This window comes from Phoenix dactylifera, chromosome 2, assembly GCF_009389715.1.
Source record: "Phoenix dactylifera cultivar Barhee BC4 chromosome 2, palm_55x_up_171113_PBpolish2nd_filt_p, whole genome shotgun sequence".
Lineage (NCBI taxonomy): Eukaryota > Viridiplantae > Streptophyta > Magnoliopsida > Arecales > Arecaceae > Phoenix > Phoenix dactylifera.
This window is the reverse complement of record NC_052393.1, coordinates 15553376-15565918: the sequence shown is the minus strand read 5'-3', so window position 1 is coordinate 15565918 and position 12543 is coordinate 15553376. Positions and strand designations below refer to the sequence as shown.

Sequence of the window (12543 nt, the reverse complement as noted above, 5' to 3'; positions counted from 1 at the left end):
GAAAATAATGAGCGCTGGTAAAAAATGGAGTGGGATATCCTCCCCAAATATCACCATATATTCTATTAAAAATGGTTGTGCTTTTATTGTGATTCAAAGAAAAGGGTATTCGAGTATGTTTAGCCCGAATACAAACATCACAATGTGAAGATATATTAGCAAAAGAAATATTTTTACATAAATTAGAAGCAGGATGTCCAAGACGCTGGTGCCATAAAGATGGAGCAATGGTGCGGGAAATTGTAGATGCTAAGTGTGAAGAAAAATTGCCAGAGGATTTTAGATAATAGATGCCATCACGAACTTCACCCATTCCAATCAGCTTCCTCGTGCGCAGGTCCTGAAAAACACAAAAGGTAGGAAATAAAAGGGCTACACAATTAAGAGCTTTGGTGATTTTATTTATGGACAAAAGATTGAATTTAAAAGTAGGAACATAGAGGACATTAGATAAAGAGAGAGTGGAGGATAATCGAATGGTACTAAAGCTAGCAATGGGAACAGTCTCATTTGTGGGAAGAACAATAGGATTTTCATGTGTAATAAGATGACAAGTTTCAAATAAGGACTTATTAGTAGACATGTGGTCAGATGCACCACTGTCTAAGACCCAGTCTGATTTATGTGAAGAAGAAACCATATGACAACTAGACAAAGAAGCAATACCAGAAAAATTTGCTGTTGGGTTACAAGAAGGTGAGAGAAGATCCATCAATTGCCTATATTGCTCTGTCGTGAGGCCTGGTATTGCACTTTCAGTTGTTGTGGATGGATTTTGTCCGCTGGCTGCATGATGGGCAGCATGTTGTGTGTTCTGTTTGCTACCATTAGAGCGTAAATTCTCTCTTGAGTGGTCCCAATTTGCAGGATACCCTATGATTTTGTAACATGAATCCTTCCAATGACCAGCTTTTCCACAATGGTCACATTGTGGTCGTCCTCTTCCTCTACCTTTAGAATTAGATTGGCGTGAACTGAAATTTTGGCGACCTGCAGACATAGCAATAGAATCTGTAGAGATTGAAGGTAAGTGTAATAGCCGCTGTTTCTCTTCCCGATGAAGGATAGAGTACACGTTGCCAACAGTGGGTAAAGGTTCCATGGCAAGAATTTGGCTGCAGATAGAAGTGTAAGACTCGTTGAGCCCCATCAAAAACTGGAACACCTTCTCGGTTTCTTGGACCGAATGGAGCTCTTTCAGACCACCACAAGAACAGATCGGATTCGTTTGAAGTGCTGCCAGTTCATCCCAATATCCTTTAATGGTATTATAATAAGCCATAAGTGAGAGGTTACCTTGATTGAGAGTATAGATATCACGTTTAAGCTTGAAAACCCGTGGGTTATTGCTGTGAGAGAATCGTTCTTCCAAATCAAGCCAGACTTCTCTTGGACTGTTGCAGTAGATGATGGTGTTGATGAGAGATTTATCAATCGAGTTTAGCAACCATGAAAGCACCATATCCATGCAACGCTCCCAGACTTGAATTTCTGCAGTGTTAGAAGTTGGTTTGGAAAGAGATCCATCGATAAAACCAAGTTTATTCTTGGCATTGAGGGCCATCCGCATGGCGCGCTTCCACGTCGAATAATTGTCACCTGTAAGCGGCGTGGAAACAAGATTTGTGCCTGGATGGTCGGATGAGTGCAAGAAGAAAGGTGAAGCAATATCACCGAAAGAATTGGGAAGAGAGGTTTCATATGATTGGAAGGAGGCTTCATGGTTGGATGTCGACAAGAAGAGATGAAGGGCAAAAAAACTGGATTGTTTAATGCTCTGATACTATGTTAGAGAAACTATGACATAGACAGAAAATTGAGGAGAAATGTTTTCTTTATTTTTATAAACAGAAGCGTACAACATATATATACACAACTCTAGGGAATAAGGATCCCTTGAATGGTGGCTAAGATATGGAATATACAGTAATGATAAATTTATATGGAGAGAGAATTAGGAGAGGTCAACGATTTGATGAGTTGTGAGATTTGTATAGCTATAATATATCCCTTAAATAGTGGTTGAGATATGGGATATATAGTAATGGTAGATTTATCCATGGTGGCTGAGATATACGGAGCCGCAATGGGATATATTCTGTAAATGGTGGATTTGTATAGCTGTAATAATAGGAAAGGGGGTGTAGAAGATGTTAGTTACTGCATATAATGATGCAATTATGTTATAATGTTTATTTTCTCCGGATGAGTTCCAATACCTCCCGCAAGAAAGTAAAAATCACCAAGTGATTTCAATCATTTTTTATCTCTGATTTACATGAACACTTCCATATTTTTCATCTGTTGCTGGATAACCTTTTTTCTCCTTCTGCAGGTAATAGAACAACAGCAGAGCCAAATTTGCTATCACCATGTGATTTTGTAACTGGACAAAATGTCTTTATCTGTGCCCTTCCTGCAAACCTCAACTCAGACCAAGTGTCAGGAAATGCTATCAGCGTCTCACTACATAATGTAGCAGGACCAAACGTGAATTATGAAGATACCAAGTCCCTACATGTTGCTTTTGTCAGTCTAGATGGCATGATGTTCAACACTTTCCTCTGGGTTCTATGCCATGCTATTGAGGGCAATACTATCGAAATTTATGTGCTGGGTATGCACCACAGTCAACTCATCCATTGTGGAGTCCAGAACAAACCATGTGGCAGGAAGCAAATCACTATCCAAGACTGAAAATCACAAAACCAAGGAAACTCACCATTGCAATGATTGAAGTGTCAAAAAGCCAGCCTACTTTACTGATTAAACACACAAACGAAAAAATGGAGCTGGTGAATAATCAGAGACCTCTTTTACTTGCCATGTGGGACAGTGGAAGTAATATTATACACACTGTCAGTGGGAACCTTCTTAGATGTGGGCGCATTTGCAATGAAAGCAAACAAAATATCATGTCAGATGGCATGCTGAAGGCCATTGAAGTTGCAGATGGTGGAAATAATGGGGGACGGTTAGCTCATGAAGAAATCAAGCCAAATTTTTTGCAGCCAAAGAGAGGTGGCCTTGACCAAATTCCTGTTGAAGACAAAGGACAGATTCTAGGTAAAGAATGTCTACAACTATTCCATACTAATTTATAAAATTAGTTTATGTCGGTCCTGATGCTCAACAGAGCTCCTACAAGAAAACTAGGATGAGGCACGGGCAGAGAAAAACACTTATATCAGGAAGAACACGAGGTGAACTTAACTGTAAAGGAAGCAGCAGGATTAGCTATGATTGTTAAATATCAAGATATTAACTTTCTATTAAGGCATATGTACTTGTCATAGAATTAGATCTCCTCAATAGTTAAATATCAGAGCAGGAAGAGACTTGCAGAACTGCATCCCTGGGTGAAGGCACAATTTGTTCATCAAGTGCAATCCACTCTGTGACTCAAGGCAAGTGGTGTTAATTATTTTCTTCACCATTTAATTTTTAACAGCCAGTTTCTTTTATTTGCTGTAAATTGTATCTGAATGTTGTATTGTCTTGCCCATACTTCTTGGCTCTTCTCTCTCCAAAAAAAAACAAAAAAAAAGCTAAGATATCAATTTCCTATCTTAATGTTCTTCATCCTTTCGCTCTCAAGGTCTGTTGTATATGTCTTTCTTTTAGCTTCACATCCATGTTCATCTGCATTGTCAATGCTTGGACTGAAGTGCCATATGACTGGCAATGGTATGCACCATACCAGTTATGTCCAAGTGCTTAGCACACAACCGTGCTAGTGCACGGTATAACTATCATAGAACATACTGGACTATACTAGAGAGCTCGCTATCTTTTTTTTGTTGGTATATAAATCTCTAAGAGAATATACTAGAGCATACAAGAGTTTACTAGAAAGTTTTTTTATCCTATCTTCCATTGATATATAAATCTTAACAACTCTGTTAGTACCCGTTTCTGTTTCGATGTGTTGTCTATGTCCCTTGTGTCTTCTGGCAAGAAGTCAAGTTGTTTTTCCATTGCAATGTTGCTTGTTGATAATGTTTTTATTATCACTTGGTTTCGTAGCATATGATTCTGCAGATAGAATTGTAGTTTCACTTATTATAATATAAACTTGGAGTAGGGATTGTGGTATGACATTTGGTATATATTGAGGTATCGCCCTTGTGATACTACCATTCGTTGCATTTACACAATGAACTTGCTTCTATGTTTTTGATTTCGAGTCCATGTGTTTTGCTCATTGACTTTTGAAGCTAGGTGCTGAACCAGAAATTCACATTTTCTGTCCTCACAGTTTGATCAATTTCCCAAGTCATCCTTCCTTCCTGTGCTTACCAACTTTTTGAAACCTACTTCTGCCCCTCAGGCAGTCAGGCTCCCATCATGAGGTCACTAGCCTTATGTCATGCCCCCGGCCCGAGATCGCGAGCCGGGGGTCCGCGCCAACCGCCGCACACCTGTAGGGAACTCTCCCTACAAGCATGCAAGGCATCTAAACCAAATATCTCAAATATATAACTAAAATAATTCAGCTGAAATAAATGCAATCTTATTCCATTGACTAACTCAAGTCATAGGGTTTCACAAGTCTAAATACGCAGCGGAACAATAAAGATAAAACATCAATTTAAACAAAGCCTAATCTAGGATAACTTGTGCTTCAGTTCTTCTAGTCGTTCTCCCATTTTAAATCCCCGATAGGTTAGTTCTCAGAATCTGTAAAACAACAAGAAATTGTATAATGAGCTAGACAGCCCAGTAAGTAATAAACACCTTAACTAGTCAATTCATATAATAACATAAAATATAAATACAAATTACGATGAATCAACATAATAACATAATCAATTCCTTTTCAAGCACAAATTCATTAAAATTCGTATTTTTCAAATATCTATATACATAATTATAAATCTGATTCGAAACAAATCATATTCATCTCATCAGCCTTTAGCTACGACCACACTTATACCCTGTGGCTAGGCCAGAAACAGAACCGCACTTATACCCTGCGGAGTGGGCCAGAATACCGCACTTATACCCTGCGGAGTGGGCCAGAATACTACACTTATACCCTGTGGTGGGGCCAGAATTGCCAATGCATAACCCCCTATTGGCAGGGTCCAGAACATAGCCAGGCTGAGAGTTCTAAATCTGATGCACATCAAAATTCTTTTGTAACATAATAGATATATCATAATTCGATCTAAATATGCATATACGATAAAAAAAAAGTAATATAACAATAGTCCGAAAATATTATTCCAATTCACATATCCATTTTTCATTCAAAGCATCATCTCGTAAAATTCATAAATCACATATAATATTTATTAACAATTTATTCGATGCAAAAATAATATTATATAAATGAAGAGTCTAGAGAAGGCAGTTCATTACTTACATTGAACGCGATCCACAGTAAATCCAATTAATCTCACAAATTTCTCGCAGAACCTAATATCCAAAAATCATATTTTCTTTTAAAATTCATCACAATATATATTTATAAAACTTAAATTTTAACATTCTCCCAAGGCCGACCCTGCAGAAGTGTCTAGCGCCCCGGATTCGGGTTCGGGTTCGGGTTCGGTTTCGGGTTCATACCCGTAAACCACCCTCTCCCTTTATTTATTTATTTATTTTTTTTTTCTTTTTCTTGCTTTTCTTTTCTTTTCTTTTCTTTTTTCTTTTCTTTTTCTTTTCTTTTCTTTCCTTCCCTTCCCTTTTCTTTTTCTTTTCTCCTTCTTCTCCCGAAGCTTCCTCTGACTTCTTTTCCTCCTTCCCCCCTTTCTTTCTTCTTTCTTTTTCTTTCTCCTCCTCCTCTTCTCCCGACTTCTTCTCCTTCCCCCCCTTTCTCTCTTCTTCTTTCTTCTCCCACGAAGGGAGGTCGGCGAGCTCGGGAGACATCCGGCTCTCTCCTTCTTCCCATGGAGGAGAAAGAGAGCTCAAGAGAGGAAGAGCCCGCGGCGGGGACCCGCAGCATCGGTGGTGCTCGCGGCCGCACATGGGTAAGTCTCCTCTTCCCTCTCTTCTTTCTTTCTTTCTTTCTTTCTTTTTTTCAAATGGTTTAACAGAGAAATGAAATTAGGAACCTTACCTCTGTCTCGGCAAAGATCCGGCGGCTTCCTCCCTCTTTGGCGGCTCTTTCCTCTCCGGCGGCAATGGAACCACCCGGATCAAAGAAGACCGGCTTCAATGGCTCCCTCCCTCTCTCTCTCTCTCTCTCTCTCTCTCTCTCTCTCTCGGGCGGCTGCACGAGGAAGAAGAGGGGACTCGGGTGGCCTCAAAGAGAAGGAGAAGAAGCCCTAAAAACAGGGCTTCCTCCTTCGGGATGGATCCTTCCATCCCGGTGCCTCACGTGCCATGCACGTGAGGCTGAAACCTGGGACTGGGCCGGTCAAATGGACCGGGCCCAGTTCCGGGGTCTCACATCCTTCCTCCCTTAAAAGAAATTTCGTCCACGAAATTTTCGTACATGTAGTTCAAGAGTAGATTATACTTCTTCCAAACTAAGTCATAACACTCTTCAAATCAAAGTCGTCTTGCCTGACCAATTTCAAATAATTCCATTCACCACATTTTCTCTGCACATTCTGATTTAAACCTCAACATACCCGTGTCAAGTCTAGATTTTTTTTTTTTCCTTTTTTTTTCCTAGAATTACTTGCTTGTTGGTACATTCATTATTATGTCTTATTCCGTGTGAACACTTTCGAAAGTTAAAAGTTTATTTTCTTATTTTGAAAAGCAATAAAAAAAAAATGTTATGTAACTATTGAATCTTTTCTAGTAGCATAATGAGTTATCTAACATAGAGCAGTGGGCATGGCAAAACAATAAATAGAAATAAATATTGGGACTAGATTAATACCTGTCGTCAACACATCAGAAGCCTGTGCATCTTGCTGTGTAAGTGCAAATACTCTTCCTTGAGTCTTTGGCCCCTGGCTTCCTTCCATTGCCTGAGTAGATCTATTCTCGTTTCTTTGTGGGCAGTCTGCAATTTTATGACCTATCTTACCACATCTAAAACAGGCACCGGTGTTCCAATGGCAATCCTTGTCAGCATGAGCCTTACCACATCTGAAACATTTATTGATATTCATCTGCTTAAGGTTGTCACTCGTTGATTTCTTGTTTGAACTTTCGACGTTTTCATTGCTCTGCCCCTGAAATTCATTTGACCCGTTTCTCTTCTTTTGGTTTCTTTCCCTTTCCAACCGTTCATCAATAACTTCCCTTTCAATTATTAAAGCCTTATTTACCACAGCTGCATAGGTAGTCAATTCATAAGGTACCACTTGTTTTCTAATTTCAGTCTTTAGTCCCATCTCAAATTTATGCGTTCGATCTAGTTCATCTTCGACTAACTTTGGAACAAATTTCACTAGCTCGGTAAATTTAGCTTCATATTCTGCAACAGTCATATTTCTTTGCTTTAGGTGAATAAACTCCTGCTCTTTCTGCGTTCTTACACTCCGAGGAAAATACTTATCATAAAATGCTCCTCGAAATCTTTCCCAAGTGAGTGGCTCCCTATCCTGCTCATATTTATGTTCCAACATCCGCCACCAGTTGAATGCCTCACCTTGCATCATGTATGATGCAAACAAAATCTTTTCATCATTCTGGCATCTCAAGACAGCAAATGCTTTTTCCATCTCTATAAGCCAATTATCTGCTTCCAACGGTTCTGTAGTCCCCTTGAAAGCTGGAGGAGCCAGCCTCTTAAATTCAGCTATACTGCTGCGTTGTTCACACTGTTCCCCTCGTCCTTGCTGTGGCTGTGTCTAGGGCAACTGTGCTTGCTGTTGGAGCAACTGCTGTTGCACTTGCTGTTGCATCTGCATAAGGCCCACTATGGTCTGCATAACTTGGCCTAGGCCTGGCTCTTGTTGTCCTGTCTGAGTATCACTAGCAGGATTGACGACTCTCTCCTGCTGAGGGGTGTTACCAACTTGTTGGGGTGTACTGTCTTTTTGCGGGTTGGGTGCCTTATTAGTAGCTCTGCGAGTAGTCTTTCTCGTCCGACGTGGAGGCATCCTGATCTATGTCTATCAGATAGCAGCATACCAATAATAAGCTTACCAGTTCATTACAAGTACATAGAATGGTTGTTACAATCATCATAAACTAACGTTCCAATGTCCCTAGTGTCTACCCACCTACACTCATGTCATGTCTGAGTTTTTTTTTTTTTTTTTAATCTTAGAATTTATCCATTCATGCTCTGATACCTTATCTGACATGGAATCCCTCCTTGAAGATAACTCGATAATCTCTTGCTAAAGTATGTGTTCCATTGGCTACTATAAATTCAAATGTCAAATCTCTCATTGCATTTCCATCACCAGATGATGGCCAAGATGTACCCTCTCATATGTATACATCCTTCCATTCATTATATAACCACTTACAACATCACTTATAAGTATTTGATTTACTGCAGAAATTTCTCGCACTAATCTGTTCATCTACTCTCTTGCTTCTTTTTCTTTCCCCAAGCATGCATGTGCTAAAAAAAATGAATAAAATAAAAACAAAGACTTGTGTTATATTTGTAAAAACTGACACTTTTCGGGAATATTTTACATTAATTTATTAAAATTATCGATCAGTAGACATGAAACAATTGTGAATATTTGACAAAAGAACCTGTTCCTTAACACTATGTTGGGCATATGGGATTGCTAATTAATTTCGTTACGCCAAAAGAGCATTTATCGCATTAATATTAGCTTTTATATTCCTTACTTAGTCAGCCTTTTCCTTTTCGAATGCTCCGCCGGGGAAAAGGTGGGCTTGCATAAACTGGAGTCAATGTGACCGTCCTTTTCAATCCCTTTGGGGTTAAGTAGCTCTTTATTCTCTTTCCTTGGCATCTTCAATAATGATATGATAGGGATGACCTGTAATGAAACCTGGAAATGTGTATAAAAAAATAAATTGTAAAATCAGATACTATTTATGGTAGAATAACTTTTACCATTTCTTCAAATTTACTTGGTTTTGTAATATATATATTTGTTTGCTACAATGGATGACTCATACATTTCTACTGGAAATACATCTAAAAAAGTTAAAGAGTAATAAATCTTGAAGCACTTTAGGCAGCTCCCTTTCACCAGTCCACGGAGCTTCCCCAAAGTGATCGGTCACGTATGAGGCGACCCAATCCACAACTCTATTGGCCTCTCTGTAGACATACTTGGTCTGGAAGGCAATGTCTTCATCTATCATGGCTCAAATATCTCGGAGCAATGGGTGGTAGCCATCCATACCACTAGTGCACATCTGGATCCAGCCGATTACCGTAACTAAATCACCCTCGTAGAACACGTCGGACTTGACACAGACCAACCCAAGCTGTCCTCAGCTTTGCCCTAGGAACATAAATGTCAAAAATCTGGCACCCACCAGCTACAATTACTCTAGAATTTGGGCCTATAATCACGAAGCCCGTATCACCCTTTCTGTTACCATCCAATAGGGATCCGTCAAAGTTGACCTTAAGGAAATTGAGAGGTGAGGGCTCTTAGGTGAAAAACACTGTCCGTGGTGCTACAAGAGCAGATGTAGGGCCTCAAATGCCCCAAGATGTCAAAAGCATGTCCGATGGACCTGCATGGGTAATCTCTGCAGCCTATACATAGGCCTGCTTTATAACGAACCTAGGTGTAGGACTGCTTTCTCCAAAGGTTCAGGCGTCTTGGCCAGCCAAATATGGTAAGCGATGTAAGTCGCCCCAATGGCGCATTCCAGGTCTGAGGAGTGGTAGCCCACTGTCTGAGCGCTTGGGTGAAAGGGCTGACTAGCACCGAGCATCCGACAGGATATCGACGAGCCTCCAAACTCTCATAGCTTGCTCACACTAAAATAGAACGTGGTCCACGGTCTCCCCACCTGGCACCCAAGGCAGTGCGGTTGGATGTCCAGTCCACGCCTGCTCAGCACAAATCTCATCGGTAGCCGATTCCAAACACGTTCTAGAGGAACAGACCAACCCTCGGGTGAAAACCGAACCTCCAATTTAGACGTAATTCTGCCTCGAGTGCTGCTTATACTGAAGAAGGTTGTATATGTCTCTCATTTTGACCCTAAGCCTGCACGACCTACATCAAATCTTCACATCCGGACCAGTACTCTCCAGAATCTCCAGCAATTAGACTCTCTCCGTGAGGTGCTCACCAAACAAATGGCTGATCCGGCTAGTACCCCACCCTATTCAGTCAGGGCAGAGGAGATTGCAAATCCGTAGACCGTCCATGGCCTCAACATGGGCCATGGTCAATCAGAGCCTCACCAGGAGAGTATTCACCCAATAGTTCTCTACAACATCCACATTGCACCTATCACCAATCATCCATCTGGTGTTAGCCACGGTAGTGGGCATGTGCCTACAGATCTCCCACCATAGGAAGGAGCACGATCGGCCACTCTGAGCTACCTTGCTTGCTGTAATTGGTCCATAACGGATAGTCATCACCTGACTCCAGAAGCACTGTAGCTTAAGAACCAGTCTCATCGCATGTCGAACAATCATGGCCTCTCTCCTCGTGAGAAGAGACTAGACACCTAGCCCTCCCTTATGAGTTGGCTAGCAAACCGTCTCCCACGCTAGTAAGTGCACTCTGTGTTTGCTGCCATGTGAGCTCCACAGAAAGCTCCGGAGAAGATGCTTAATTCTCATTAGTAAAGTCTTCAGAATGATTGTGTTGGACATGAGATAGACTAGCATAGAGTTCAGAACCAATCTTACCAGCGTCAGCCTATCCATTATGGATAACGAAGCTGCTCGCCAACCCTCTAGCCGCTCCTAGATGCATTGCACCATGCTAAAGCACTCCGACACCTATAGTCTCCTGGGGATGCCCAGGTAACTCTATAGCTCCTTCTGCTCTCTCATGTCAAAGGAGTCCCCAATGACCTGCTTCATCTATAACTCTGTCTTCAAGCAGATGGTAGACTTGTTGACAAATATCAAAAATAAGAAAACTATCAAAGTGATGCAGAGAAGAGTCTACTACACTCCTTTGTTTCTCCTCATATCATCGCCCTCGCCTCCCTTTTCTCAAAAGAAAAGGCAGCAGGAAAAATAGAGAAGCTACCGCATAAACCTAAACGGAAGCTTCAGTGGGAAAGGAACCTGCCCTATTTACACATCGGAATCCCACTACCACTCCATTCCCCGTCACCTCTCAGCCCCTCCACCATCAGAAATCTTTCCATCCTCTCTCTTTAGCTTCTACCTATAAAGTTCTTAGCAGCTCCGTCCGGCTTAGGGAGCCTCCACCACTCCGCCAGTGAGTATGCCTCAAGGCACCACGAAGCGGAGTACGGCCATGTCTCCTTCGGCTGCCAACCCCGCCCGCCTCCTCTGCTCCGCCATCCTCGTCTTCATCCTCCTCGCTGGCATCACGGCCCTCATCCTCTACCTCGTCTACCGCCCCTCTCGCCCCCACTTCTCTGTTCTCAGCACTGCCATCTACCAGCTTGGCAACGGCACAGCCTCCGCCGCCGTTCCCGCCACTGCCATCACCACCACCATGCAGTTCACCGTCCTCATCCGCAACACAAATGAGCGTGCCTCGATTCGCTACGACCGCCTCTCGGCCTACGTCACCTACCACGATCAGGCCATCACCGCGCCGGCCCCGCTGCCGCCGCTGTACCAGGAGAGGGACAGCGCGGTGGCTGTGTCGCCGGTGCTCGGTGGGGGGCCCGTGCCGGTGTCGGGGGACATCGCGGCAGGGCTGATGACTGATGAGGCCTATGGGGTGGTGGCCTTGCGGCTGGTGATGCTCGGCCGGCTCAGATACAAGTCCGGGCCGTTCCACAGCGCATGGTATGGGATGTATGTAAGGTGCGACATGCTGCTTGGCGCCAAGAAGGGAGTCAGCGGGCAGGTCCCGCTGCTCGGCACGCCGGACTGCGACGTCGACATCTGATCGCCGGACGGGAATAAGGGTTACCTTTATGCATGGATTTGGCCGGTCTCTTCTCTTGTTTTCGATTTTCTTTTCTCCGTTTTGGTGCTAATATTTCATGTCGTTGTAGATGATGTCCTGGTACGTGGTTGTCGAGCCATGCTAAATGTGAAGGTGGGAGATGAGGAAAAGCTGGTCATGATAGTATGGAGGTGTTCTGTAACTTTGAATAAGCTGCGAATTTAAAAAGAACAGGGCTATAAGCAGCAGGAGCAGCCTGTAATTTTCTGGAAAAAGGGAATATAGATCGTTATCATCTCTTTCTGCAATGAAAATTCCCAAGTTGCATTTACTTGAATGCAGATTTTTTTTTATTTGTACACAAGCTGGTTTCGGTAGTCTTTGTCCATTGGCTTGATGGAAATTAAGCCTTATTACAGTTTCTTGCTTGCTTCTCTTGACTTTATCTAGTATTATTTTCTCAGGTATTCTTTTCTTCTCTCTAGCCCCTCAGGACAAAAAGATAGGAGGAGTTTGGTCTCTCGTGTAGCCAAGAATATTTAGTCTTCATTCAATAGAATTCACAAATCATATTCTTCACCAATACGCTTGAGGACACACACACAAAAGAAAAAGAAGAAGAAGAAGA

The 12543-nt window shown here is 42.1% G+C and overlaps 2 protein-coding genes across 2 annotated transcripts; one reads left to right on the top strand and one right to left on the bottom strand.

Moving 5' to 3' along the window:
* Nucleotides 1-873: 873 nt before the first annotated feature.
* Nucleotides 874-1570, bottom strand: LOC120109982. The gene is made up of 2 exons (XM_039123930.1): nt 1085-1570; nt 874-990 (listed from the first exon to the last, which is right to left on the bottom strand). The coding sequence occupies exons 1-2, from the start codon at nt 1568-1570 to the stop codon at nt 874-876; spliced, it is 603 nt and encodes a 200-aa protein (XP_038979858.1).
* A 9584-nt stretch (nt 1571-11154) lies between these two features.
* On the top strand, nt 11155-12343 carry LOC103695960 (NDR1/HIN1-like protein 1). The gene has a single exon (XM_008777418.4). The coding sequence runs from the start codon at nt 11277-11279 to the stop codon at nt 11913-11915; it is 639 nt and encodes a 212-aa protein (XP_008775640.1). The 5' UTR covers nt 11155-11276; the 3' UTR covers nt 11916-12343.
* The last annotated feature ends 200 nt before the right edge of the window (nt 12344-12543 follow it).

What these genes read in the sequence shown, in the direction of transcription:
- LOC103695960 (XM_008777418.4), top strand. Translation starts at nt 11,277, where the DNA reads ATGCCTCAAGGCACCACGAAGCGGAGTACGGCCATGTCTCCTTCGGCT.
- LOC120109982 (XM_039123930.1), bottom strand. Translation starts at nt 1,570, where the DNA reads ATGCGGATGGCCCTCAATGCCAAGAATAAACTTGGTTTTATCGATGGA. An exon ending in CCATGGAACCTTTACCCACT is followed by an intron (nt 991 to 1,084) that starts GTTGGCAACGTG and finishes CTATGTCTGCAG; the next exon opens with GTCGCCAAAATTTCAGTTCA.